This window comes from Oculina patagonica, chromosome 1 (assembly GCF_052425735.1).
Source record: "Oculina patagonica isolate OP01 chromosome 1, crgOcupat, whole genome shotgun sequence".
Classification (NCBI taxonomy): domain Eukaryota; kingdom Metazoa; phylum Cnidaria; class Anthozoa; order Scleractinia; family Oculinidae; genus Oculina; species Oculina patagonica.
The window spans coordinates 4,356,200-4,382,323 of record NC_135758.1 but is presented as its reverse complement, the minus strand read 5'-3'; the positions used below and the strand labels follow the sequence as shown (position 1 = coordinate 4,382,323).

Genomic DNA, 26,124 nt, shown 5'->3' with positions numbered 1-26,124 from the left:
GGAATAGCTTTTTGATCTGAGGTTGACCTTCATGATCTGAATCCTGCCGGATTTTTACGCTCTTCAAAGGCATTCATCACTATCTATAGTCTATCTAGTACAATACCGAATTCAGCACTTTCCTAGCTGATGACAGGACCATGATTCATCTATAGTTCTTTCACAGGATAATTTGACACGGATTCCTGCCATCCGATCTATCTACGATAAACATTCCTGTTTCTGAAGTTGAAGATAAGTAACTGTGTAATAAAAAAGCTCTTTGCACTTAAAGGAGCTCAGTCATGGACAACTCATCTTGAAAGTTTGTCAGTCGTAATCTTTCCTAATCTTCGTCAGTCAAAACCATCCTTGGTTATTTTCGTGTCTTGATTACTCCTTTATTGTTTTCCTACATTACACAACTATTATTTTTGAGGTTTCCTAGAATTTGGAAGTAATCAGAAAAATGACTTAAAATAACGTGACAATGCTTCTTTAAATTAAAGACGCTTTTCAATTCAAGATGTACAGGAAAATCGAGGTACTATGCCGATCTCAGTTGAGTTACCCTGGTTCCAGAGGCTTTTTCTTTTTCTACTTTTGAATCTAAAGCCGCCGCGGACTGTTTGCGTCAGTAGAAGAAAGAAGGAAGAAAAGCTAGGTGACCAGGGTAATCTTGGGTGAGGGAAACTGGATAATGCATGTCGGAAACAGAACTGGTTTGAACGTGCCTAGCACGAAGGCTAAAAAAAGTCACGTTAAACGAATTTTTAGTTTGTGTCCAACATAAAGAGATGTCGAATGTGAATTACCGTATTTATTCGTTTAAGCGCCCTGGGCGCTTATTAAATTTTTGGACCTTGAGAGTGGGCGCTTATTCGAGGCTGGGCGCTTATTAAATTTTCACCATTTTTAGCAAGTAGTACGCTTATTTTGCAGGAAAAAAGTAAATAATAACAGAACGTGAAGATGTCCAAACGCCGAATTTTTACTGATCCTTGAAAGTTTCTGTAAATTATTGAGAAAGCTTGGTCTTCGGGGTAGTCTCTTGGTAGTACTAAGTCAATTTCACACCTCTCATTTTACTCCTCTCATCCATGTCAATTTTTTAGGGGGTGGGGGTGGGCGCTTATTCGAGGCTGGGCGCTTATTTACTTTTCCTGCCTACGGGGTGGGCGCTTATTTGAGGTGGGCGCTTATTCGAGGTTGGGCGCTTAATCGAATAAATACGGTAGATATTTTCAAAATACCGCAGGAACCATACATTGAATGACTCAACTATGCCGCGTAAGACAAGGAGTGGGTGTGGTCTTTTGCTACACGTGACGTGGTAAGGCCGCACTGAATCATGGAATAATTAATGAGCCTTCCCATGAGCACACGCACCCGGTTTTCATCGTTATGCTCTTGATCGATTTGCTAACCGGTAAGGACTGGGGTAAGTAATGCTGGATAGTCAGTATGACAGAGAATGTCGCGAAGTATGTGAATTTTATCGAGTATAATTCCAGGTTTGTCGCCTTCTTCATAGTTTCACAGCAATCACTTTCAAAACAAAGGAAATGCTTCATAAAGTAAAATCACGCAGTATAGCAAGTTTCTTCCTTGACTCGGACATCGAAGAGGCCAATAAATCTAACGTCCCGCGAAAAGTCGCCTACTTGCTAACTCTGTCTTGTATCTTACTCCGCTAGAAAACTACGCATCCTATTTCTTTTGTTACAGTTTGTGAAATAAACGCCACAAAACTGGACTCGTAAAATTTAATTCAAACGTTAATGACTAATCACGCGACGATCGTTTAAATTTGCATATTTAATCGCTTACAGGGCGACTCATAATCGAGACTCACAAGTTTAAACAAAACTTCGCAAAATGGTTGCTTTTCCCGTGGATCTTCTGTCCAAATGTGCTCAGTTTCGAGACGAAGGTGAATTCATCGACGTTCGATTAAAAGCGGGCGAAGAAGTATTTCCAGCTCATCGCATTGTACTCGCTGCGAACAGCAATTATTTCCACGCCATGTTTACAGATGGAAAGGAGTCGAACCAGGAAGTGATCAAACTAGAAGAAAGCATTTCTCCTAATGCTTTTAAAACTGTAATTGATTCCATCTACACTGGAGATCTTCATGTAAACGAGGAAAACGTGTTTGAAGTTCTTGCCGTCGCTGTTCAACTTCAAGTCACATTTGTTGTTCAGCAGTGCTGTGATTTCTTGAAGAGAGAATTTATCCAGCGTCTTGACGTGCAAAACTTCTGTCTGCTGTGTACAGTTGCCGATCGACACGGTCTGAGTGATCTGAAAGAGGCAGCGGAGACAAGATGGCTTCAATGTACAAGGATGTTTGTGAAAGTGAAGAATTCATGACTCATATTAGCGCAGACCAACTATTCAACCTCCTCAAACGAGATGACCTCAGTGCACCTTCGGAGACGTTCGTTTTCAAATCAGTGATGCAGTGGATTAAACACAAGAAGGAAGAGAGGATGGCAGTTGCAGCCAAAGTTCTCGGAGCTGTTCGTCTGGGGTTGGTGGACATCAGGGTTGTGATTGAAGAATTGGGTACAGAGGAGATGCAGCGAGTGCCTGAGATTAATATGCATCTGCAAGAATCAATGATGCATAGCCACATGCCTTCTCACAACTCTAAGTTTGCTGGGGAAAAAACTAAACCACGATTAACTGGAAAGGTAAGAATATTAATGAATGCCTTAGAGTTGTAACAACTTTTCTTATCATTAATTAGCTAAAATTCTATCTATTAGTACTGTTGGTATGACCGTAACGAAATGTTTATGCGGTGTAGCAGAAGCAAATTTTGCTTCTTGGAAACAAAATTGACGCTAGAAACAATGCTTCCCGTGTGGCAAAACTGGAAAACATTGGGGAAACATGCGCGCGCTACAAATGTTTCAGGAAACATGTTTCCTCGTTTTGCCAGGCCTTTAAAGGTTTCGTTTCGGTGGTTTCGTTTCGCAACGAAAAGGGGACATGATTGCGGCACTGAAACGCTATATGCGACAAAATTCGCTTTATATACGTTTCCATTACACACCTTGTTTATCCCTCAAAAGTTTTGCATAAGCTTTGTTTTAAATTGAGTTTGTTCGTAGTACGAGTCAAGTTCGAGCCCGAGTCAAGTTGAAGTCAGTCAAGTCATTTTTTTTTTGTCTTATGCATGGTTTTATTTTTTGCGTTACATGTAAAATGATGTACTAGAGGTACAAGAACAGCAAGATTTGACTGTTTTTCAATGGCAATTGCGAAAGTTGATTCCTTCATCGGTTCGCAGCTGCTTTTCAAGGAAATAAACATTTCTTGGCATCCCGTTAATTTTTGTTAGAGATTCGGCCTACCTGTATTAATAATGTACACACAACATAAGCAGGGGTTCCATTTCAACAACAAAGTTCTAAATCGACTAAATCACGTCTAAAAAAACTCGTTAAGGGAACTGAAACATTGCCTGCCTTAAGGCTGGTTCTCATATGATCGCCCCGATCGTCTCTGTCGCCTCTGTCGCTTCAAAAAGTTTGCTTGCGATCGGGGCGATCATATGAGAACATTACAAAGACATTTGCGACGATCGGGACGATCGCGATCGCTTCGATCGCCCGTGTTCTATCCGGACGATCGGTCGCAGACCGCGGCGATCGCGAACGATTGTGTGAGAACTACTGCCACAGAGGGAGACGATCGAAGCGATCCAAACTGTCCCATGGTGCATCAGTATTACGCAGAACTACGTTTCCGTTTGGCCTCCCTTTTGCTTCTTCGCCGTAAAACGGCAATAACGAGAAGATAGGAGGCCACGAGGTTTGCCTTTGCATCGAAGGCTGCCATAAGCGATATCGGAGTTTTGAAAAAAACACACGTGCGTCGATCGGTATAAAATCGAATATTCATATGCGGGAACAAAGAAAAGATCATGAATTATTATCTTGTTTGATTAACCCTATTTTGCATATACCAGACGATCGGGGCGATCATATGAGAACCCTCTGATCGCTTCCAATCGCTTCGATCGCCTCAGAATTTGCAAACGACAGAAGCGACAGAGACGATCAGGGCGATCATATGAGAACCAGCCTTTAGTGAACGGTCGACAAGCGACGTAACAAACACCAATCGCGTGACGTGACGTCTAAAACATGACAACAGCGGGAAAAATTAAAGTCACGCTTTTTTCAAAGCTTGATTGGTTCCAATACAGTTGAAAAGCATTACTCAACAAATGTCTGGATATTTGTTGATCCTTTTGGCTTTGCCACACAGACTGGATACACAACGAGTTAGGATAAAATCAGTTCACTGAAAAAAAATTGTTTTCCAGCATTTTTGGGAGCCCGAGACATACCTCTGCGCACCAACAGTAATGCAAGTGCTCCATTTCTCTGAGGTCGCGAACAAATTAAAGCTAGGCTGATACCGAATTCAAAGCCACTTGAAAAAAAGTTATTCTCAATAAGTTAAGATACAAATATTTTCTAATCGAAAAGTATACGTTTTCCAACTGTGCACAAAATAAACACTGATTGAAATTGAGTCACTCGCCACTTCTTGAAAGAGAACACGATGGTTATTTCGCGTGAGGGGAAATTACCTGTATTCCTCGTGGCCCTAGAAAAGCCACCAAGAAACTGACAAACTACTCAGGAAAGCTTATGGAAAGGCGATGAAATTTATTAGAAAAAATTTTAAATCGCCAGATGAATAACGGTGCGAGAAATGCAAGTGCAAATTCAAGATAAAATGCAAATAATATCTTCGCGATCGCGTCTGTATCGGAGAGCTGAGCCGTGTGAAAAACCTGACTGCTGAGGAGATCTTTACTTTATAGTCAGGTACCCAGGACTCCAAAATGTGACACTCACGGGCATTTTTGTCTGATTTTTGGCAACATAGCTATTTTTACTAAATCGAGTACGCTGATTTCGAAAATCAATGTTGCCAAGCTTAATTCTCGCGTTAAGATGATGTTTTAATGCATTTAATTATGACGTCATGGTCCAAATAAGGAATTTTCTTTCCTTAAGCTATTTTAAGCATAATACATCCAGAAATCCATTTAAAGCATTGTTAATGTGCTGTAAAATGATTTAAAGAATTTTCTGAGAGTTTTTACGCTGTTTCTGTGAAAATCAAGTCCTTTAGTGACAATTGACCACGCCCTCTTAAACAAAATTCACCCTATCACGGGAACCTTATCACGGGTGTAGTTTTGTTATTTTGTCAAGAACAAATGCGATTTTTGTATTAACAAATCGCTATAGTTGCAATAAGAAGAAACATATTGTCGTCGTGCCACGCTGAAGCTACGAACTAGCGAGCATCAAGAATGACGCCATTACAATTTTCATATATCGAGTTTCCCTTGTTTCAGCATTTCGTTTAAGTTTTGTGGTAAAATAAATGGAAATAACATCATAGTTAATGTCGTAATATATCATCGTTGTTATAGTTAGAGATAAAACTTTATTGTTTGTCTTGTATATTGCTGAATCTAACTTATTTCACAATCCACTTTGTCTGTTATAGGTTCATGATAAAGACTTTAGTTGAACGCATGTAAAATTAACGAATTCAAAATGATCATAACATTGCTCCTTGCTTTAAGGTTTAGATCTGTCTATACTACTTTTAATCAATATCGGTAAATATTTTTAATATATCTTCTGAACTTTTTTAAAAACACTGAATTAATATTGCTTTTTAAACGAGTTTCTTTAAAGCGCTTTAGCGCAGGTTGATATAGCAATTAGCGTCGGTCTTGGTGCATCTACACAGCCGCCAGTGCACATGGCATGCGTTTTTCTAAATTCATAGCGAAGAGGCACATATATAGCCAGTGGTCAGATCGGATTTCATAAATTCAACAAACAAACGTTTTCTGCGGAGGTAGTGGTGTCAGCTTCGAGGACATCTTCGCCGACCGAGAAGAGAAAAACAAATTGTTCTGTGAAAACTTTCCACAGATGAAAGAGGTGCTGTTACAGCCGGTGATGGTGTGAGATGGTAACAATGCACTTGACGAGTTATCAGGAATATTTGCTGAGACATCCTCTAAAGTTATTTACGTTGGATGCTCTGAAGTTCCTGCCCATATCCACACTGTTGATGAGAGCTTAGCGCGATCAATGTGCCAGGAGAATTAACAGCAAGTCTGTGCCTCGAGTGGAAACTATTATGTTGTCGACATGCCCGCTAAGACTGACTGCATAACGAACAAACTTCGTATCGGCTTCCTCTTGGTTGGATCTTAAAAAGGCTACATCTAGGCCAGGATCTGAGCAGAATCCACTTCGTATGAAAAACCACCAGATATACTTCGATTGCAGAGTCAGTGCCTGCGAGATAAGTTCATCTGAGAGAATCCGTGCAAAGTCCGCTTTGTTGTCTCCTAGTGCCAAAAATGCGGCTCGCCACTTCATCGGCCGCAACTGAACCTCTCTTACGTACTTCAATGACTCTGCTCACAGGCCGCGCCGTGTTCTCGGAGCGTCGACTTCTTGTCGTTGCTTTTATGGAGTTCCTCCCATCGAGTAACACATCGATCCTCTGGTATCCAGGACCTTTCAGTAAAACAGTGTTCACGTAACATTCCGCAAACCCACCGAAAGCATTTGCATTTTTTGGTTTGCCAATAGCTGCCACCATAATTTGTGTGCTGCCACCAGGGCGAAGCCATCGAAGAACAAACTGACTCTAGGCACTTGACCTTTTCTTCTGAGAACGTCTTCTAAAATTGACTTGTTTCACACTTGTGGGGTTCATTTCTACAAGAAACAGTGGCACCGGCATTATACCTCAGATGCTACAATATGGCTTGCATGTTTATCTCGCACCTGCCTTCATACACCGTCACTAGACAACATAGAATACTCTGGTTACCATGCAAATTTAAAGTCTTTCTCTTTTTGGGGCTAGTTGCAGCACTATTAACTTCATAAAGGCTGGCAAATAGAGGTGGATTATTCTTGCGAACAGGGTCACGAAAGTTTGTCTTCCATCCCTTCTTCCCGTTCTTCCTCTCTGTCTGAAGATAGTAGCCTCCATTCCACGAATCGTTCAAGCTGAATCTGTCCAATCGAAAGATCTTGTTTTATTTATAGAGTCACGAGATCTTTCTTGGCAATTTTTTGCAATGTCTCATTTGTCCGTGACAAGAACAACCCGGATTTTGTTGTGTGGAATGTAGAAAATTCTCAGCTTCATGATCTTGCTTTTGTCTCTCCTTGCCACTCTCTTTGTAGATAAAAGCAGTCGTTATAGTATATATGTCAAACATCGCTGATGTTTGTGGAGCAATTCAATTGCAACTTTCTATTAATACAAGAATCACATTCATTTTTAAACAAAATGTTAACACTATACCCGTGATAAAGTGAATTTTTATGAGAGGGCGTGGTCAATTCTCACTGGACGGCTTGATATTTATAGAAACAGTATAAAAACTATCCGAAAATTCTTAAAATCATTTTTACAGTATACTAATAATGTTTTGAACGAATTTCTGGATGAATTATGCTTAAAATAGCTAAAAGAAAAAAATACTTATTTGGACAATGACATCATAATTAAATGCATCAAAACATCATCTTAACGCAAGAATTAAGCTTGGCAACATTGATTTTCGAAATCAGCGTACTCGATTTAGTAAAAATAACTATGTTGCCAAAAATCAGACAAAAATGCCCGTGGGTGTCACATTTTGGACTCCTGGGTACCTGACTATTACGTCTGCGACATTTTTTGACAATAACAATTCTAGTCAAAATATTTTATTAAAAAGAAAAGGTGACAAAAAAAAAACATTTGACTCGAACTTGACTCGTGCTATGAACAAACTCCGATCCTTGCCGATAAAATTGGTGTTTTGCACTGAAAGCACAAATATGTCGATGAACAATCACATTTTTCTGTCATTTCTCGGGAAGAAAAATGATGAAAGTAGGGGTGCCGATATAAAAATTGGAACCGTGCCTAGCAGGAGAAAACCTTATTGTTTTGGTCGTGTAAATGGCCCGTAGTGCCGTGCCGAAATGGTTTGGGTGCCAAAAATGTGCCCGGCGTTAGTACTTGATACAGTAGAATCAAAAATCAGGCCAGAAAACAGTTTTGGAATTGGAACGTGAATTTGAAATGCTATATATCATAGGATCAATCAAAGTACAAATGTAGATGTACAGACACGCTCATCGCTCGCTTTTCCTTCCGTGTGCTTGGAAAGGAATCGGCTGCATATAACATCCTAAGAACGTTTTCATCCTCAAATCGTAAAACGTAAGAACGTTCAGCCTCAGCCATGAAAATAGACGTTCTTATAAAAAACCTACTGTATCAACTTAATATGTTTTCCATTTCCTTGGCCCATGAAGCTACAATTGAGTTAACAGGATTCACTCAAAAACTCAAGTTTTAGGTTGAACAAGTTTTTCAGTTCTTCGGTTCTAAGGTTCTATTTTTTTTGTCCTCACTTGTGAACATCCATCGAAACACGAGAAGAGAAATTTCAAATATTTTCATCAGAGCGTGGATTTCGTTCTATTTCTGTGCTCACCCGTAAAAGTACAGCGAAGAAATTAAGTCATGTTTCAAGTACTATAAGTATCCATACATCATATTCTCCATATCTATTGCTAGTTGTTAACCATCGTTTGCCCTGTAGCTAGCAAACAGTTTCGACTGATGTAACGGGGTGTCTATTTAGAGTCGAGCTTCCCTGTGCGACTGCCCGATCACCTGGGCTTGGCATTTCAGTACTTGCACTATTGCCTCGAGGGTCGATGTGGATGTATTGGACATGCATGAGTGCCTCAAGGAGGAAATTAAACTGAATATTAAATTCTTACACGTGAGCCAGTACTAATCACAAACTCACCTCTGTGTTGTTCATTTGCTTTACCTGTGATGTCTTGTTTCAGGTTCTTGTGGCTATTCACCCTACAGTGTCTTTACAGCCAAGCGCAGCTAAAAAAGACCGTATTTCCACGGTCCGCTCTAAAGATTCTTACCCTCCCAAGACTATGGTTCACTACTTTGATACTGAGACCAAAATATGGACACCGATGCCGTCTGTTGTACAATTAGGTGAAATAACAAAGTCATGCTTTAGTGCAGAAATTGTTGGTAATTACATGTATTTAGCTGCACAGTGCGGGGATTATGGTCACAGTGTTTATCGTTACCACATAGTTAATAACACCTGGGAAACACTTCCACCTTTTCAAAACGTATCCAGTCAGATAAACTGCTTATGCGCTGTTGATGATTACATTTATGCAATCAGTGAAGACAATCCGCCTCAGAGGTATAGTTTGGCAAATAACGATTGGCAAAGTAGCGGAGCTAAATTGAGTTTCTTTAAAACAAGTAGTTATAAAGTTGAGTTAAGTAATGTAGCAGCAGTAGTTTTGAAATCTAAAATATATGCAATTCATGGATATCAAAGAAACGAACGTGAAATGAGGTATGATAATTGGAAAGCTAAAGCAGCTGTAGTGCATTGTTTTGACCCAGCAAAGAATGAATGGGAACAAAAAGCTTCAACCTGCCAGCCCCACTTTGGATCAAGTCTTTTCGTAGTCAATGACAAACTGTGTGTGGCGGGGGGAAAGATGTCTCCTTATGGTTATAATAACCCTGCACCTGTTGAAATCTATAACGAGGAAAACAAAACTTGGTCTGTTGATGAACAAAAACATATTCCCCCAAACAACCTTGGTGCAGTGGAAATAGAAGGGAGGGTGTATTTCATCATCAACAAATTTCCAGTTGACAGTGGGATAAGAATCCCACCAGGGGAGGTGTATCACGTTTCTTTTAACGGATGGGAAAATTTAGCAAAAATTAGTAGCCAAGCAGTCTTGTGTTATCTGCCTGTAAAGAAAGAAAACTTGAAAACAGAGCAAGATGAAAATCAAAATAAAATGTAAAGCTCTTTGCACGCACAAGCTTATCATGTGGTATGGCCAAGTGTATCACACAATATGAAGTTCAGTAAAATGTGAAAGTAAGTGTTTTGCATGTAGTGCAGTTTTTAGATGGAGTTACTAGAAAAATAGTAATTAACTTTCACGCCATCGTTAGCTTTATAATTAGATATATGATAATGCAAATGCGGCCTTACACTACTGAAGACCTGAAAAAAATTTTCAGGCTCTGAGCGGGAGTCGAACCCACGACCTTTGCGTTGCCAGTGCAATGCTCTACCACTGAGCTATCAAAGCCACATGAGAGCGGTCGTATATGGGTAATCCCTTTATGGTGGACATGATACTCGGCCCAAGTATATGTGAAATAAATGAATGTGTGTCCAGCAGTAGCCGCATTTGCATTATCATATATATATTTCATTGCTACTGCTGGACACACATTCATTTTTTATAATTAGAGTTTTATGATCAAAGCAGCTTTGTAGCTCCTACTTTGAGAAACTCAAGCAGGCTAACTTTGTTGTATAGTTATGCATTTAAAACTGAATCTTGTTAAAGGTTCAGTGGTGTAGCACCTCTCGTTAATTAACTTGTGAATAGACCTCTTTAGCTACGTATGAAAATTGCCCATTGTAGATCACGTGACGCTCTCAAGAGAATTGTTCCTTTGTCTTTCTGGAAATTATTCATTCATTTCCACGTCAATTTGTTTGAATTTAAAAGAAATAATTCTCAAGGGTAGCATCACGTGGTCTACAATGGGACAACAAACAAACGAAGCTAAAGAGGTCTTTTCTTGACTGGTCCTCCAGTGTAATAGTTGCTATGATTATTTTGGTGCTAGGGACATTGTTCCTGTTGTTTGTTTTATTGTTATCTCGAAGAGTAGCGAGCCATTCATGTGAGACCTTGCCAGAGCTGCTACCTGCCATAGTAGCCGGTTAGTGCTATATTTTGACTGCAGTACTGACAGTTAATGAGAACTGTTTTTCTTGAAGTCAAGTGTGATGTGTGTTATTTTTTATTTGTAATTGCAAGTGCAGAACATTTTGTTTATATTTAGCTGGTGCTTTAATTAGTAAGTCTGTGTGAAATACAGAAAATAAGGTAAATAAATTACACATAATATCAGTGTTAAAGTACTATTACTATACATGTACATATCTTCTTAGTTGAATATCGGAACTTAACTTATGGTCGCACAGGACCCTTGCTCATTAAAAATCAGTATTAGCAGAATTTCTTTTTGTAGGTGTTGTCTTATGAAGCTCTAATACTTTAAATATTGTTTTAACATCGATTCCTGTATAACAATATCAGGGAAATTAAGTGATAATAGCATTAAATCACGATTGTCGTTTTACTGGCAGCTCTTACTTACAACTGCAGAAAATGAAAATCTGATGAAAGCAAGGGTCCTGCGCGACATCAAACTTCGGATGTTACGTTGTCTCCCTCATTAGCACTTGCTAGCAGTAAATCTAGAAATAAGGACGTACTCTGTTTAAAACTTCTTGTCAAAATTATATATTAAAGCATATGTTAGTTTAAATGAATTTACTTCAAACCTTTGATAAGTGTGTACATTATTTTTGTTTGCCCTCCTACACTGTCTGAAATATACACTTCTGATTTGCTTTTATATCTTAGTTCACCGAAATCTAGACTTTCTAACATCTCTTTCCAAGTGTATCCGAAATCATCACGATCACAAACTATAACTTTACACAGTGTCGCAGTATTTTGACGCTCTTCATTTTCATTTATTAACTTATTCACAACCCTGGAATTAAAAACTATCTAGCTATGTGACCCGCTTCTAATTGGCACAAGCAAAAGTGAGCTTAAGAATGCAATCATAGCGGTAAACGGCAACTGGCTCAGTGGCTCACCGCGTGCATTAAAAATGTTAAATGATACATCTTACAGCTGTCCACTGCAGAACAATTAACGGAGAATATCTCCCAAGTTGGTGGATTTTTCTTATCAACACTGTCAGACCACCAGTATAGACATTTTCGAGTATAGAAATCTTCCCCGGAGAGACTTGCTTCTGGGCTACCAGAGTTGGTGCGGGTGTAAGTAGCGAGCAAAAATGAGAGCAACCGATGAAGTATTCCACAAAGAATGGTCTGGTAGTTTACGATAGTACGTTTTAGACATTCCCAGTTCGTTTTGACTCGAGTGAAGTTGAAAATCGAAAACCTAACGACTTTCCTTGTGAATGGACTTCCTTAAAGAAACAAACTGATTTCGTGGATTTATTCGATCTCCATTTATCGCGTGACTGCGGTACTGATCGTTGGTCACGCGATCACGCGAACGTAAAAAAATAAATGGCACGCGATGCATGCAGAAGCGATGGCGTTTCACAAGGGGTCTTACAAAATTTTGAGGAAAAACTTAAAGTAAATAAAAATAGCTGACACCTTGTGTGTGAAAAAAACTGTTATCCAACTGCAGCTTACATTTTTTTAAACATAAGAAGCTTGTTAGTGATTGTATAGCTGTTATGAATTCACAGACCAAGGATGCAAATAATACATTTTCTTCATAGATTTTCTCAATTGAACAACAGTAATATTTTATTTTCTATTTTTATACTTTTTTTAGATTTCCCTATGTTGTCTCAACAAATATTGCGTTATATATATACTGTAGTGTGATATCACGGATAAACGACATACGATACGCCCGAGTAAGTTTTTAAGCTGCGAGAAAGGTCAAACGGTCTCTTGCTCACAGTGTCACTTTGAATTATAAGAATTAAAAATTTCTGTCAACTAAATCTAATAGACCCCATCATGTATTATTATGCACCTATCAATGGTTTGCCCCAGGATGGGGGGGGGGGCGGGCAACCCCAGGGGAATTTGACATTTTTTGGAATCCAGAGTTGAATTCCCCACCCCTGGGCACCTAGCAAATGTCAAATTTCACATATCTCCTCTTACATTTCTAACCCAGCAGACCATTTTAGATGTCAAAATCCCTTTCCTGGGAGAGCTTCTCGATGTCAAATTCCCGTGGGTTGCCCCCCCCCCCCCATCCTGGGGCAAACCATTGATAGGTGCATTAGTCTCTTTCGTTTATACATTGTAGTGTTCCATTCTAACTGCACGGAAGTTTTTGCTTTTGTGTTTACGCGGCGATTTCTTGTTAAGTTAAACTTGATTTTCTGTTCAATCGGGCCAAACAGACAAACCGAGCCGTTCGTTCGATGGCATAAAGCGATGTCACGCCATCGCTTAAAAATGTCTTCTATATTTCGAAATTTGACCCCCTGTCTCAGTTTTCAGAAGCGTCAAGCTACAGGCCTGTAGACACTGTTGAAAGTGAAACAATTGCCTCGCAAACCAATGCAATAAGGCTCAAAATGGTTGCCCATTCTGAGATTCTTCTGTCCAAATGTGCTCAGTTTCGAGAAGAAGGTGAATTCATCGACGTTCGTTTAAAAGTGAGTGAAGACGTCTTTCCAGCTCATCGCATTGTACTCGCTGCGAATAGCGATTATTTCCACGCCATGTTTACTGATGGAAAAGAGTCGAACCAGGAAGTGATCAAACTTGAAGAGAACGTTTCACCAGATGCTTTTAAGATCGTAATGGACTCCATCTACACTGGAGATCTCCTTGTAAACGAGGGAAACGTGTTTGAAGTTCTTACCACCGCTGTTCAACTTCGAGTCACAAGTGTTGTTCAACAGTGCTGTGATTTCTTGAAAAGGGAGTTCATTGAGCTTCGACTTGACCTGCACAACTACAGTCTGCTGTGTTCATTTGCTGATAGACACGGTCTGAAAGATCTGAAAGAGGCAGCGGAGCACAAGATGGCTTCAATGTACAAGGATGTTTGTGAAAAAGACGAATTCCTAACCCATATTGATGCAGATCAATTATTCAGCCTCCTCAGTCGAGATGACCTCAGTGCACCTTCGGAGACGTTCGTCTTCAAATCAGTGATGCAGTGGATTAAACACAAGAAGGAAGAGAGGATGGCAGTTGCAGCCAAAGTCCTCGGAGCTGTTCGTCTGGGGCTGGTAGACATCAAAACTGTGATTGAAGAATTGGGTACAGAGGAGATGCAGCGAGTGCCTGAGATTAATATGCATCTGCAAGAATCAATGATGCATAACTACATGCCTTCTCACAACTCTAAGTTTGCTGTGGAGAAAACTAAACCACGATCAATGAGCCCGGTAAGAATATATACTTATAGTTAAAACAACTTTTCTTTGATTAATTATCCAAAGTTCTAGCTACTGGTTGCGGTCACACCAAATCCGTTAATTACAGTTAGTTCTGATCTAAAATCAAAATACATTTCGGTTTTGGTTTTGCATATTTCATGTGATGCTTTCCAAGATTAAGGGGCAACGCGGCCCTCATCCTGGCGTCAGAGGAATTACAGTAACCTGCGATCAGGCGTTCTTTTTTCTGTTTTCGAAAGAAATTGAAGAGTGAGGAAGGGCATGATTTCAGGTTAGAATTACAGCGACTAGCGACATGACTAGCGGCACTGAAATGCGAAAGCGACACAACAGACGCTAAAAAATAACTGCGACATGATTAAAAATTGTGCATTTAGCAATAATATGTAAATCACTTGTGATGGTGTTTTTCTACGTTAGAGAACTCTTATTTTTGAGGTAAGAGCCTTGTGTTTAAGATGTGGGCAATAAGCGGAGGTACTGGTGCGAGCGTGCCTAATTTTAGTTTGCAAATTACATTCATGTTTCACGGCAATTATTCTATTAAACAGGTCGCAAAATTTTACAGTGGCGGTAAGTCACTGCATATAAAAGACAATTATTCTGAGTAGCGCGTCACGCAAGGAATGCATGATTTTAATGTTCTTTTTTTTATTGTCGCAAACCAATCAGAGTTGTTTTTTAATTGACAGTTTTGCAAAGTGTAATCGAGCACGCGGTGTGAATGGAGATGTGATCTTCTTCGGGTGTTCTCGCTAATGTTGTCAATGTTGTAAGAAATTTTCCGTGATTAAACTGTTGTTGGAGTCATTTGTTTGGCCGTGGTTTATCTGTAATACAATCACAGCAAATCTTCTCAAAAACAACACGAAAAACAACGTCTGCAAAACATTAGTTTGCAATCTTCCATGTGACAAAAGCCTAATTCTTATGTGACAACTGTTAAGAATGACACATGTTTCGCAAACTTACACGAAAGAACAGATATACATTGTTTTGTTCACCCACGGCGTGGAAATTTTTAGCCCGTTGCAAAGTGGCCTGGGGACGACTTGGTGAGTCAATGCTTTGCTTGTAAAATCACTTCATTCAATTTTGATTCATGTAAAAAAAACGCTACGAAAACTCGCTAAAAAGATGCAAATGAAGAAGAAAATCATGCCAGCTAGACTAAAACAACTCTTGAATGCTAAAAGGAATGTATTTTTTTTTTAAAATTATACACACATATTTTGTTACATTAAGCACAGAAGCTCGTAAATTGCCGCCCAAAACAGGCCGTCGAAAATCCCTTATTTCTGAAAAGTGGCTGTCCTTAACTTTGGACGGCTGGACGGCTGCCTGGCTAAGGGGGGGCAGATGTTAACAAATATTTCAACTTTAATTACTTTAGCTAAAAATATTGACATTTTTTTCCTTATTTTCTATTTTAATGTGTTTATTTTCATTTCTTTTTGTGGATCAAGGGGGGTGGCTAGCCACCCAATCCACCCGCCCTGGATCCGCCCCTGTTGACACATATTTCGCATTCTGATCGTTCTTGGTGGAAGAACAAATTCTGAACTTCCGGATTGTGCTCACCTGTTATAAACGTGGCACGCACGCGTTTTACGCAATCCGCTGGTCACTGTCAAGATTAGGATTGCGGGCCTCTCTTGGGCCCGCAACAAGGCAGTACCATAAATGGCAAAACTGAATTTTAAATGCGTACAACTGAGTCTTACTTATCATAAATTCACATCTGTGTTGTTCATTTGCTTTACCTGTGGTGTCTTGTTTCAGGTTCTTGTGGCCATTTACCCTACAAAGTCTTTACAGCCAAGCGCAGATAGAGAATTGAGCACACTGCGGGCCTCGAGGGGAATTGTCGAACCTGAGACTATGGTTTATTACTTTGATGCTGAAACCAAAATATGGAAACCAATGCCATCTGTTGTACAATTAGGTGAAGTAACTCAGTCATGCTTTAGTGCAGAAATTGTTGGTAATTACATGTATTTAGCTGCAGAGAGGGAATCCGGTCACTGTGTTTATCGTTACCACATAGTTAATAACACCTGGGAGACACTCCCACCTTTTGAAAACGTTTCCCATCAGATCAACTGCTTATGTACTGTTGATGATTATATTTATGCAATCAGTCAATCCAGTCCGCCTGAGAGATATAGCTTGGCTAATAACAACTGGCAAAGTAGCGGGGCTAAATTAAGCTTCTTTAACAAGAGTAGTATTAAAGATATGTTAAATACAGTAGCGGCAGTTGTTTTAAAATCTAAATTATATGTACTTCATGGATATACCAGAGATGAAAGTGGAGGGGGGTATGTTAATTGGGTAGAAAAACCAGCTGTGTTGCATTGTTTTGACCCAGCAAAGAATCAATGGAAACAAAAAGCTTCAACTTGCCACCCCCACTTTGGATCGAGTCTTTTTGTTGTAAATAACAGACTCTGTGTGGTGGGGGGAAACGTTTCCTGGTGTTATAGCGACAGTCTTTCGAAAACATGTAGGAACAGGAATACTTCATTTATTTCCCTTCGTGGTGAGACTGCACCTGTAGAAGTTTACAATGAGGAAAACAACACTTGGTCTGTTGTTGAACAAAAACATATTCCACCAAACAACCTTGGTGCAGTGGAAATAGAAGGGAAGGTGTATTTCATCATCAACAAATTTCCAGTTGACAGTGGGATTAGAATCCCACCAGGGGAGGTGTATCAGATTTCTTTCAAGGAATGGAAAAATTTAACAAACTTGCCGAAAACAGTCGACGAAACAGGCTGCTTTATGCAACTAACGGAACAAAATAGAACAGCCTTGTGTTATCTGCCCGTAAAGAGGGAAAGTTTGAAAACAGAGCAAGCTGAAAATCAGACTGAGTAAGAATTCATGTTCTTTGTACGTGATCGCTTATATTTTTCAGTTAGCCTAAAGACATTACCAGAAAAATAAGTAGCAAATGTCCTGCCATCATTGCGTACCTAAAAAGAGTTTCTGAAACACAGCAGCTCAAGTGGACTGTATTCAACCTAACCTAGGTGAAGGTTTCAGGGGTGAAATTTCATTCTGATACTTTGCTGTATAGTTAGGGATTTAGAATTGGATCATGTTATAGGTTCATCTTGTAATTCTACTGTAATTTTGTTTTGGGGATTAGGGATAGAACGTTTTTTACTTGAATGTCGAAAGTAAATTGCGTTTGCTTTGGTTTTGCATTACTACGCTTAGTGATTGGCTTAAAAACTCGCGCCACTTTCTCAGCCAATCAGAAGTAAAACCAAAACCAATTGTGACTCGCTCGCGCACGTTTTCCCGCGCTTCGTGCCAGCTACATGTATTTGCTTTGTGTTTTGATTGGTTCATAGGATTGTCTGTGTCCTTTGTGATTGGCCAGAGTAATTACTTTGGTTTTGGTTTTACGACACTCAATTGAAAACTGCTCTATTGTTCCTATTGAGCCATTCACACGAGACCTTGGTTAATGCCTGCCTCGTACCCAGACGCCTCTCTCTTGTTTTGGGGGACATGGGCGCGCAAGGCAGGAAGGGAAAATCGAGGCGCCTGAGGAGGAGGCTGGGTTAATGCTATATTGAACTGTAGTACAGCGGTCAATGAAAACTGTTTTTCAGTTAAGTGTAATGCGTGTTATTTTTAATTCAATGAAATTTAATTGCAAGTGCAGAACATTTTGTTTGAAGTTACATTGACAATTACATGTAACTTTTTCAACGAATGAACGAACTTTTAGTGCCTAACTCTGAAATAAATAAAAGAAATAGTCGATATGGTTCGGTCAACTTGGCCTGCCCCTGTTTCAAACGAAAAACCGAAGGAGAGCGATCATTTAGCGTGAGAGCAGCTAGACTGTGAAACACTCTTCCTAACTTTTTAAAGAAAAGCGAGAGTCTACATTGTTTTAAAACTGGCCTAGTTAATTTTTACACATCTAGCCTTAAAGACATTCATCACTTTACGGTTTTTTTAATTCTTAATCCCTAGTTTTAGAAATTTTAAATTGTATTTTATAAAATTTTAAATTGTATAAATTAATGTACCGGTAGTTGTTATTTGTTATCCGAGGGCCGCTTGTTTGTCAGTTTTTACTGTTTGCCGTTACTCTCTTTTAATAAAGTTGTATTATTATTAAGGTTACAATATACTGTTGAGTTTAACCTGTGAAATGACTTGTAGTCTATAGCTTTGCATAGAGCGAGTTTCTATTGAGTGTCTTGAAACTACAACCAAAGTAAACACATTAGCCAATCACAAAGGACACAGACAATCCAGGGAACCAATCAAAACTGAAAGAAAACACATGTAGCCGGCGTAAAACGCGGGAAAAATCCGTTTGAGCGAATCACGACTGATTTTGGTTTTACTTCTGATTGGTCCAGAAAGTGGCGCGAGTTTTTTTTAAACTAATCACTAAGCGTAGTAATGCAAAACCAAAGCAAACGCGAAGTCCTTTTGACACTCAAGTGAAAACCGCTCTATGTGTAATCATGATTTAGAGCTGTGTTTTATTGGGACTAGATGATGCGCATAAGTTTTAGGCGGTGACAGAGCGGCAAATAGAACAGAGTTGTATTATGAATGAAATGTAAGTACACGTATTAGAACATAAGGCTTGATTATATTGAAAAATTAACCTTTTTTAATCGTAAGAAAAAATACGTATTTCATGGAAGATCGTATTGACATTGTTAGCTATTGTTATCTCACGGGCCAGTATAATAAATTCATCTTTTGATCATATGATGACTGAGTGTGTTTGTTGTTTTGGTTATACATGAACTAGCTGGAAAGCCGATATATAGGGTGGAGACCTTCATTCAAGTGACTGCTTCACTTCTACACGTATAATGGCCATTTGATCTGAGGTTGACCTTCATGATCTGAACCCTGTTGATTCTTGTGTAAGTTATGCAACACCTCGTCTAAGGCATTGTATTCATCATACGATCTAGGACAATACGATTCAGTACTTTCCCAGCTGTTGACAGGAGCATACGTGGAGCAGGATTCCTCTCTAGTTCGTACACAAGATAATATGCCAAGCATTAATTCCTTTTACTCTAACTTTAAACAGTCCTGTTCCCAGAACTTGAAGAAGATAAGTACCACCTGTACATGTACATGTGCAATATCTTGATCTGCCTTGCTTGAAGCTCTTTGCGCTTAAATTAAAGACACTTTCGAAGATGTATGTACAGGAAAATTAAGGAACTAATCCGATCTCAGTTAGGTTACCCTGATTCCAGAGGCTTTTTCTTTTTCTATTTTTCAATCTAAAGCCGCCATGGTCTGTTTGCGTCAGTAGAAGAAAGATGGAAGAAAACTTAGGTGACCAGGGTGATCTACAACAGAAAGAAGGAAAGGCCGAGAAGTGTAATCATTGTAAAAACCAAGTTTGGGTTTATTACAAGAAATCTTGTATTATAAATACAAAATTTTGGCTCTATTTCAGAGTCATAGGTCGCTCTTAAGGTTTCAGGCTTCATGAGTACGCCACAAGGCCTGAACAACCTATGTATGACCATACAACTGAGCTAACCGGTCGCCGGTTAGCTCAGTGGTAGAGCGCCTGACTATCGTGTGGGAGCAGCCTCGTCCCCAGTCGTCCCCGGCAAATTTGGATGTGACGTCACCCGTCAAGCTTGTCGGGAAAGTTCGCCTAGGACGCCTGGCAATAAACGGCAAATCCAATATGGCGGAGGCTGTCCAACGATTGAACTTCAGTCAACTTCTTGAAGAACTTAAAAACGCGTCAGAATTTAGCTGGGATTCCTTCATCCATGTCTGCCAGCAAACTCGTGAAGTAATTGGAGATTTTTTATTTAAGGTAGAAACATTAAATGTCGATTTTTATGCGCAGCAAATTGTACCATCTAAAGAGCTTGAAGAATATGTTCCACTAACTGTAACTGGCGATGGGAGCTGTCTCTATCGATCGATTTCTCTGTTGGTGAACGGAGATAGAATAGTGGCCGTTCGTGGAAAGTCGTATGATGAGTATTTTTGCTTCTCGCTGACACAACAACAACAGCGGTGAAAAGATAAAAGGCTCAAAGCTGATAATCCATCAGTACTTTCAACTGTGCTTTCGTGTGTGCTTTCTTTGTTCCTTTGCCTTCGCTTTTTTCGAATATTTTCGCAGTTTTATCCAAGGTAAGTGAAGTTGTAACTATTTATTCGAAGTATCAGTAGCAGAATATATGACTAAAGCTACTTATCAGAAAATTAGAAAGCTGTGTAGTGGTTTGTTTTCTGGGAAACAAACGCTGCAATTCGCCTACTGTATAGGTGACGATACCGAGTTGTGATGTGTCAACTCAACTGCTTAACAGATTCAACTTCTCTCTTGTGAACTTCAGACTTGTGAGACTCTATAACATATCAAATTCCCTTCGGCCACTAGGCATTGACAATAATTATTATGATTGTAAGGAAACAAAAAACTGTTCCTAATGGACTGGTATCAAAATGTTTAGAATGGCTACATTTCAGTTTAAAAGTCGTATGTTACTGTTAGTTAATGTTATATTTATATTGTTACTATACAAACATTATCCAGAGTATCTTCTAGATATACAATGTACTCTATTTGGATTCATTAAAGACCTTTAGCCACTTAGCTTGGCAAAATCAATCAAAAGGCTTTATTCTTCTCTTATGCTTTAGAAAGATGGGTTGGTACAAGCAGATCAGGTTTTATCAGCTGGCAATGTCATACATTTTCTATGGACAGACCTCAAATATCAAGAGAATATGAAAACATAATATAACACTTTCCACTGCCTCGAGCTTTCCCTGCCTCCTTCCCAAATCACCCCACCCTACCAAATGCACTCCCCTAAATTCCAATTACTACTAGTTTTAGTATATATTGCAAGAGTTGAATACATGTAAATACTTTTGTATACTGTACTGTGTTTATGTGTGTGTGTGTGTGTGTCAGTCAAGCTCAGTTTAATATCTCTGCAAGTAGGAGTTAAAAAGGTGGTAGTTTAAGGAATGGAATAAATAGCCAATGTACCCATGTGAGGAAAAATACAAATATTTTTGGGCTATCAAGAATGCAGAATGGGGCTCACAAATTAAAAAGAAGCTGGTCCAAAAGCCCCAGTAACCAGCTTTTCTGGAGCGGTTCAAACAATATTTAAACATTATATATTTTGATATTTTAATTTATTTGCAAATAAACATATAAACACAGTATAATCTTTTTTCTAATGAACGACTCAAATTCAGTTGACTGCTATTCAATACAAATCTGTTTCGTAGGCCACCATAAAGGTGACCCACTCTTCAGTTAAACAGCATGTACACTAGTTCGTTACAGTCTACATCATTGTTTTGATTGCACTGTTAACCGTTACAATTTAAATTTTACACTGTAGAGCACGCGCGCGTGCTCAGTTGTCATATCAGAGCTTAAAAAGCATCACTAATTGCTCGCGCTAAAATTAGTGTATGAAATTCTAAATTAAACCTTAAAATTAAACTTTAAAATAAATTTTTGCCTGTGCCTACACGTAGAAATAAGCTTGTTCCGCTTATTAAGAGTTGCCATATGCGGCCAACACATTAGAAACAATTTCTCAGTAGTACACAGGTCACAACGTTTTGAAGTGTTCGTGTACGGTTTGGCCTTAGAGAGAACTTTCCAGGTAACATTAAAATCCTTGTCCTCCTCTTTGAGCTTCCATATGTATTTGCTTAGCTCAGTTAGTATATATATTGTGTTTATGTGTTTCTTTGCAAGTAAATATCAGAGAGAATAGCAGAAGAATCATACTTAAACAAGCTGTGTCTACAATGATGCAGTATGTACCTTGTCTAAAGGGGAAAGCAGTGCACACGAAAATTGGCAGCAAAATATATAAACTTCAGCTGAAATGCTAACTCTACAACTGAGGGAAATTGAAATAAATTTCCGGTAGTATCGAAAACGAAGACCTCGAAAACGAAGACCTAAGACCTAAGACCCAGTCGAAAACTAAGACCCAGTCGAAAACTAAGACCCAGTCGAAAACTAAGACCCAGTCGAAAACTAAGACCCAGTCGAAAACTAAGACCCGTACGAAAACTAGGGAGAGTTGAAAACACTGACCCCCGATCCGCGGACTACCCACTGACCCCCCACTCCGCGGATCACCTACGGACTACTCCGCGGACTACCCTTACGGAGTACCCCTACGGAGTACCCTATAAAATGAAACGAATTTATGTTTACGGGGGAAAGAGACAAGAGAAACCTACCTGTGCCACTTGCACGATCGATCGATCCACACCTTTTGGGCTGACAAGAACTGTTGGCTATTTAGTGGTGCTACACAATAGAAATGTTATCAATTCACACTCGGAATCTGCAATAGCATGACCAGCTGTAATTTTTATTTAATAAGCTCATTGAATTGACGAAAATGATTGAAGCATACTTGTTATATATTACCAGAACATGGCCCAGGATTTGGATTAACATCTCCAGCTAATGAAATGAACCAGAGTATACAAGAAAAAGACAGGCTACAACAAGATCAAATAAAGTTTTGGTTTACGAGAGTTAGATTTTTTTTCTCTAAAAAGCGAAATAAAAATTTACAGGTAATCAATGACAAGCTTACATGCATCGGGGGATCAGCCCTCTTCTCTCAAGTAAGCTGAATTGTTTCTTTGTTTTCGCACATAAATTTGTAAATAACAAAGGTCGACGCCTTTCAGGTTTAAATAAAACTACAGTCTCTTGCCCAGTTTCCGGCCACTTTAGTTTGTAATCGCTATAACTTCTCATTTATGCATGGAAAGTTACTGATTTTTTGTTCAAAGACAGTTCATTTACTTACCTTAAAAATGTACAAAAATTGGCAGTGCACGACAAGTATTAAAGAAATTATGCCATTTTTTGCAGAACTAGTAAGTTGCCCAGTTTCCGGCCAAGTGGTCCAGTTTCCGGCCGTCGAACTAAAACACATTTTTCCCTGAAACCGCTCGACTTAAACCGACTTGTAAGTCCCTTGGCAAACGAAAAGTAAGTTTCAATATCAGTTTATTCGAATTTGCTTTCTCGCCTGCCGTTTTATGGAATATTTCCTCGTCAATGACCCGTTACCTTTTCTTTCGCTTATTAGGATGCATTGGCAGTGTATACATATAAATGTTGTAGTTTATCACGCTATGCTTGCTTTAGCCGCTTTTTTACTCTTTGCTAGATTTCATTTCATAAATTTTTCGAGCAGGAGATACTAAAATTCAGTTATTTCACTTAATAAAAAATGCTTTTGAATAATGTGCTACTTGGTGGCCGGAAACTGGCACAGCGAGTCCAAATCTTTGTTAAAACTCTGACTTCTGAAATTCAGAAACAGCTGAATTCTGGCTTGTGATGACAGAACCCCTAATCACTTTCATCTTTAATCTAAATTCTGTCAAAAAATTACGAAGCTTCTCGAAAAGTTTCCTACGAAACGAGCTCTTTGTTTATGTACGGTAGCTTTGATGTGCAGTGAAAAGCGCAAAAATTAGTCGCCTAACGTTTAATCGCGTAAACAAAGCTCGACCTTGCTCGTCCGTTTCTTGACCAAAAAGCCTGCCAGGACCATCAATTTGTAGCGGAAATGTTCCTCTTTCTGCAGGAAAGCTTCGGTGGACGAAAATAAAAGATAACTACGAAAATAACCGACGAATGTATTTTTTGGCCGGAAACTGGTAACGGCCGGAAACTGGGCAACAGACTGTACCACAGTTACTAGTACCTGGCGAACGTAATTTGCTTACCAAGAACTTCTAGATACATGTAGACAGATGTAGACCCATGTATCACTACTAGTGAACGAAAACAATAATAACAGAATAATTTTCTTAACTCTAATACGACCAATACCATTCTGCAAGGCAGGAAAAAACGGCATTACAGTTCGTCTCCGCCATCTAAAATAGTCCACAAATGTTCAAAAGGGATGCAGTTTTCTCATCAACCAGAAATATTTTCTTTTCCTCGCAGAAAAACGTATATTTTCGTCGAGCTATATCTGGGACTTTTTCTCGCTAAACTGGGACTTTTTTGCCATTTTGTGCCAGGCCTCGCGCTATCGCGCTCGGTTTCAGTCCTCCTCCGCTCACTCGCATAGCGCGGTATGGCCTGGGGACGAGGCTGGTGTGGGAGGTCTCGGGTTCGAGTCCCAGACCGGACCAACACTCAGGGTCTTAAAATAACTGAGTAGAATAATTATGCTGCCTTTGCAATAACATCTGCAAATGGTTAGATATTCCAGTCTTCTCGGATAAGGACGATAAACCGTAGGCCCCGTCTCCTGCCGTATCTTCAATGTTATGGTCAGCAGGGGACGTAAAAGAACCCACACACTTATCGTAAAGAGTAGGGCATGGAGTTCCCGGTCCGGGTTGTGGTCTGGTCTTTGCCTGTTGTACTGTGCTTATTGTGAAATGCTCGGAGATATTAGCTGCATAAGCTACTCTAAAAATCCGAGGGTAAATAAAAGTGTTGTATTTATGTATGTATGTTGCTTATTGCAACGGCTTTATTGAATTGGCCAGTTTTCATGGACAACCTGATTGTTTTAATGACCATCCAACGCCTAATGTTAATTTTAAAGACCATATTCTTAATGCAGTTTATAACAACTTTGAGTTAATTAATTATAATTACAAGTGGTCAAAATTAGCGTTCCTGCATGGAAGTCTTTCATATTAAGAATCTTAAGCCTAGCATTAATGAAGGACTCAAAGCCTCCAGAGAGTTAGAACTATTTCTCTGATTACCAATATTTCTCTACTTTATTGACTAAATATTAAAATTCTAATTTCTTTTGCTCTCCCCAACATCGTGTAAATGGGCACGTTCTGCAGGGGGGGGGGGGGGGGGGGGGGGGGGGGGGGGGGGGGGCCCCCCAAAAAAAAAAAAAAAAAAAAAAAAAAAAAAAAAACCCCAAAAAAAAGAAAAAAAAAAAAAAAAAAAAAAACACCCCCCAAAACCGATCCGCCCCCGAGGTCAATGCAGGTCTCGCGGTTTCGTTTCAACGGTCAATCTCACAGCGAAAATTGCGCGTATTGCTTTCCTAAGCACCAGAAAGACAAAATAAGGACACCGGGTAAGGTTTCAAGCTTTTTTGTAGCTTTTCAAAGGAAAAAAAGGAGATATATCTTCAACTATTTAAATCGATGCAAACGCTCAATTTTTGAAAATCCGTACAAACTCTTCTAGTAGGCTTTGGTCACCTGCGTTCCTACGCAGAAACTTTTTACTTCGCTTTGTTATGAAACAAAACCTGAAACCCCCTTTTCAGGGCCTGATAACATGAGCCAGGCCACTTAAAGTCTCTTAAGCAGCGCTGTATTATAAGCAGAGCTAACCCGGGGCGGACTGTAGAACAATTAACGAGCTTAAATGATTTTTGGCGCGAAGACGGGCTCATGTTAACAGTAAGCTATTACCGAAGAAATCGAAGACGCGAAGATCACCGCGAAAAAACGAAGATCTCAAGATTGAAGCGAAGATCCAAATAAAATTGACCAAAATTCGCGTGATCAAATTTATTGAACAAAAAAATATAAAACTGACAAAACTCCCAAGCACTACAGAAAATATTGCTTTCTGTTGTTACCTGAATTTTGGCATTTGACCAAATTCCACTGCGATTTCGACAAAAACCCGTTTCAATCCGCAGAACGAAGATCTGCATCTTTAAGAAAAACCCGAAGACTTGCAAAAACATTGCGAAACTGAAAACGAAGACTGTCGGGTACCCATAGAGAGGCCTAGTTCTCAATATGAAATGTGGGCAAAAGGAATTGAAAGCAAGAAAATCAAGCCGGGACGTTTCAAAGTTGCAGCTTTTTCTAGAGAAATTTGTTTAAAGGAGAGTTTTTATGGCTTTTTCTAGAGAAATTTGTTTAAAACCGGAGAGTTTTTTTTATGGCTTTTTCTAGAGAAATTTGTTTAAAAGGAGAGTTTTTATGGCAGATGTAATCTGA

General features: G+C 39.3%; 2 protein-coding genes and 1 pseudogene across 4 annotated transcripts in view; 2 read left to right on the top strand and 1 right to left on the bottom strand.

Annotated features, from left to right (window-relative positions):
* The window catches only part of LOC144650017 (3'-5' RNA helicase YTHDC2-like), an 81,454-nt gene that overhangs the window by 23,929 nt on the left and 31,401 nt on the right, over window positions 1-26,124 (bottom strand). The gene's annotated exons all lie outside the window — the stretch shown is intronic.
* On the top strand, window positions 1,803-10,297 carry LOC144654861 (kelch-like protein 26; annotated as a pseudogene). The gene is made up of 2 exons (XR_013571009.1): window positions 1,803-2,675; window positions 8,910-10,297. The product of XR_013571009.1 is annotated as a kelch-like protein 26 (transcript).
* On the top strand, window positions 13,031-18,779 carry LOC144654624 (kelch-like protein 28). 2 transcript variants are annotated; one of them, XM_078514924.1, is made up of 3 exons: window positions 13,031-14,118; window positions 15,913-16,075; window positions 17,054-18,779. In XM_078514924.1, the coding sequence occupies exons 1-3, from the start codon at window positions 13,297-13,299 to the stop codon at window positions 17,080-17,082; spliced, it is 1,014 nt and encodes a 337-aa protein (XP_078371050.1). In that variant the 5' UTR covers window positions 13,031-13,296; the 3' UTR covers window positions 17,083-18,779. The 2 variants fall into 2 exon arrangements, with proteins under 2 accessions (XP_078371050.1, XP_078370977.1); XM_078514851.1 differs by having other exon boundaries at window positions 15,913-18,779.

Excerpts from the sequence above, each read along its gene's own strand:
- LOC144654624 (XM_078514851.1), top strand. The coding sequence starts at position 13,297 with ATGGTTGCCCATTCTGAGATTCTTCTGTCCAAATGTGCTCAGTTTCGA. Across the intron at positions 14,119-15,912 it reads AACCACGATCAATGAGCCCG|GTTCTTGTGGCCATTTACCC; the intron begins GTAAGAATATAT and ends GTCTTGTTTCAG.